This window comes from Acanthisitta chloris, unplaced genomic scaffold (assembly GCF_000695815.1).
Source record: "Acanthisitta chloris isolate BGI_N310 unplaced genomic scaffold, ASM69581v1 scaffold17148, whole genome shotgun sequence".
NCBI lineage: Eukaryota > Metazoa > Chordata > Aves > Passeriformes > Acanthisittidae > Acanthisitta > Acanthisitta chloris.
The window spans coordinates 16,034-18,446 of NW_008688815.1; the positions used below are offsets into that span (position 1 = coordinate 16,034).

General features: G+C 39.4%; 1 protein-coding gene across 1 annotated transcript in view; it reads right to left on the reverse strand.

The window, feature by feature from the left end:
* LOC103808398 (plectin-like) overlaps positions 1-2,413 on the reverse strand; it is a gene marked incomplete at its 5' end in the record, with an annotated part of 13,885 nt that overhangs the window by 3,194 nt on the left and 8,278 nt on the right. The window contains 1 exon segment of the mRNA XM_009081180.1: positions 1-2,020. This exon segment is cut by the window's left edge and continues 24 nt beyond it. Within this exon segment, the coding sequence (XP_009079428.1) occupies positions 1-2,020 (2,020 nt within the window).

A 2,413-nucleotide genomic window follows, 5' to 3' on the forward strand; every position in this document is an offset into this window, starting at 1 on the left:
TGATGCCAGAAATGTCCTTCTCTGTCATGCTATGGGATTCCAGTAATTTTTCAACTTTTTTCCTAAATTCCTCTGCAGAGTGTTTAAACTTTATGGATTCTTCCTGGAACAGAATCATCTTCTTGCGTGCCATTTGTTCATCCAGAGTCTTCTGATGGAGTTCATCCTGCAGTTTCTTTAATTTGCTGCTTAGCTCTTGGATATGAGCTTGCTGTAGCTCTATTTTCTGCTCGCTCACTCTCTTTTCCATAGTTAGAGCATGCATTTGGGCAGTTAAATTTTTAACCTCCCTGTCAATGGTTAGGGTGGAAGCACATTGTTTATCACATTTTTGCTTATATTCACTTGCTAGGTCTTTTGTTTTTGCTAGATCAACTTCGAGGGTTTTGATTTTACATATGAATTCTTGCTCAATTATTGTCTGTTTGTGCAATTGTTCATTTGTTGTACGCAACTGTTCTTTGAAACCATCTGCTAGGGCTTTTAAGGCATCATTTTTCCTCTGAATACTTTGCTTTTCCAAAGCCATCTTCTCTGATTCAGATTGAATTTGCTTCATCAGGAGTTTTGTTTCAGTATTCCATTTATTAAGGTCCTCTATCTGTCGTTTCAATGTTTCTGACACCTCATTGCTTTTGGCTAATTCATGCTTCAGCATCTGAATTTCCTGCTGCTTTTCTTTCTCTACTTTTGTTTTTTGAAGCAACTCTTCTTTGATTTTCTTATACTGGTCTTGAAGATTATTTGCCTCTCCTTTGCATGACTGTGATCTGTGCTCAGCTGCCAGCTTCTCTTTCTGGAGAGAACTGATTTGTGAATTCAAGTGTTTGATAGTGATTTCAGTTTTTGCCTGTGATCTGGTTAATTCCTCTACTTCTCTTTTTAGCTGTGTCTTTTCTTGCTGAACAGACTTCAGCTCCTCCTGATAGTTCATCTTGATTTTCTTAAGATCTGTAGCCTCTTGCATCACCTCTTCAGCTTTACCTGTAGTTCTCTGTAGTTGTCTGTCCAGTTCTTTCAACTGTTGCAAATATCTCTGCTCTATTTGGTCTTTTTCCTCCAACTTAAGTTTTAGGCATTTAAGTTCACCATTGACTTTATCTAGTTTTTCTTTTAATAAACGAGACTTTTCTTCTGTGGATGATTTCTGAAGCTCAATTTCATTCAGTTCATATTTCAGGTCTTTAATAGTTTTATCAGCTTTTTTGTTAGCAAGGGTTAACTCATCTATCTTCTGTTTAAGCTCTTCTGCTCTTTTGGCTTCTAGTTTCTTCTGGAAACTCATAATTTCAGAATCAGTCCTACACTGGCTGCCTTGCCCAGCTGTGAAACTTGGCAGGGAAGTTTCTCTAGTTACAGAGTACCTGCCTTCAACAATCCTCCTCCTGGCTTCAGTTTTCTCTATTTCTTGCAGCTTTATTTCTGATAAGTTCCCTTTAAATTCAAGATCCTGTTCCATTTGCTTGATGAGCTTCATAAGTTTCTCTTCTCCATCTGTTTTTTTCTTCAGCTCCTGCATTAAGTTTTTTTTTTGTTTCTCTAAATCATGAAGATTAGTATCTTTTCTTCTTAGAAGCTCTTCAAGGTTTCTTCTGGTAAAGGTGCTTTCTTCTATTTGATCTCGAAAAGCACGGAGGTTTTCCTCCAGTATGCTTCTCTGAGCTTCTGCCTGAAACACGAACTGCCTCACACACTCCAACTCTTGCTCTGCATCCGCTTTCTCTTTCTCAATGCTCTCCAGATCTATACGACACTGTTTTGCCTCTTGCTCAGCCTTGGTCTTCTGAAGACAGATCTCTTCCATGTCCTTTTGCTGCTTCTTCCGCTCTTTTTCTGCAGCTTCCCTCACTTTAGGGAGCTCCTGCTCCACTTGGATTTTTTGTTTCTTCGTTGTCTCCAGCATCTCCTCAAGTATTTTTACCTTTCCCGTGAGTTTTTTGTTCTCATCAATTGTGCTATTTTGCTGTGCCATTAGATCTGAATATGCTTGACGTGCTGATGCTTCCTTACTCTTTAAAATCTGTAAGAGAGTAAGATGAGTTGGGATGTACTTTTTGGAACAGAGCATATGAAACATGTTAGGCTCTTGGAAAAGCAGAAGGGAAAATACTTACTGATATGTATATATGGTATGTCCAGAAAGTAGGATGAGCAGTTCCCACCACCATCACCTTTCTGTTGAAGGCTTCAGGAAGTTACCATTAGCCAAAGAGGAAACCCTTGATAAAGACATCCACAAAGCGAAGAAGTCCTGAAGCCTCTCACTTCAGTCAGATGTCTCTTAGCAGGAAGCAACACCAAACAGCTGGCATAGGCTTTCTCTCCAAACAAATAGGTAAAGCAAACAGTGAGCCAAACACAGTGTGCAAGAGTTCCCAAGGAGAAAGTGGCCTACCATTTCAGGATCAGGTCA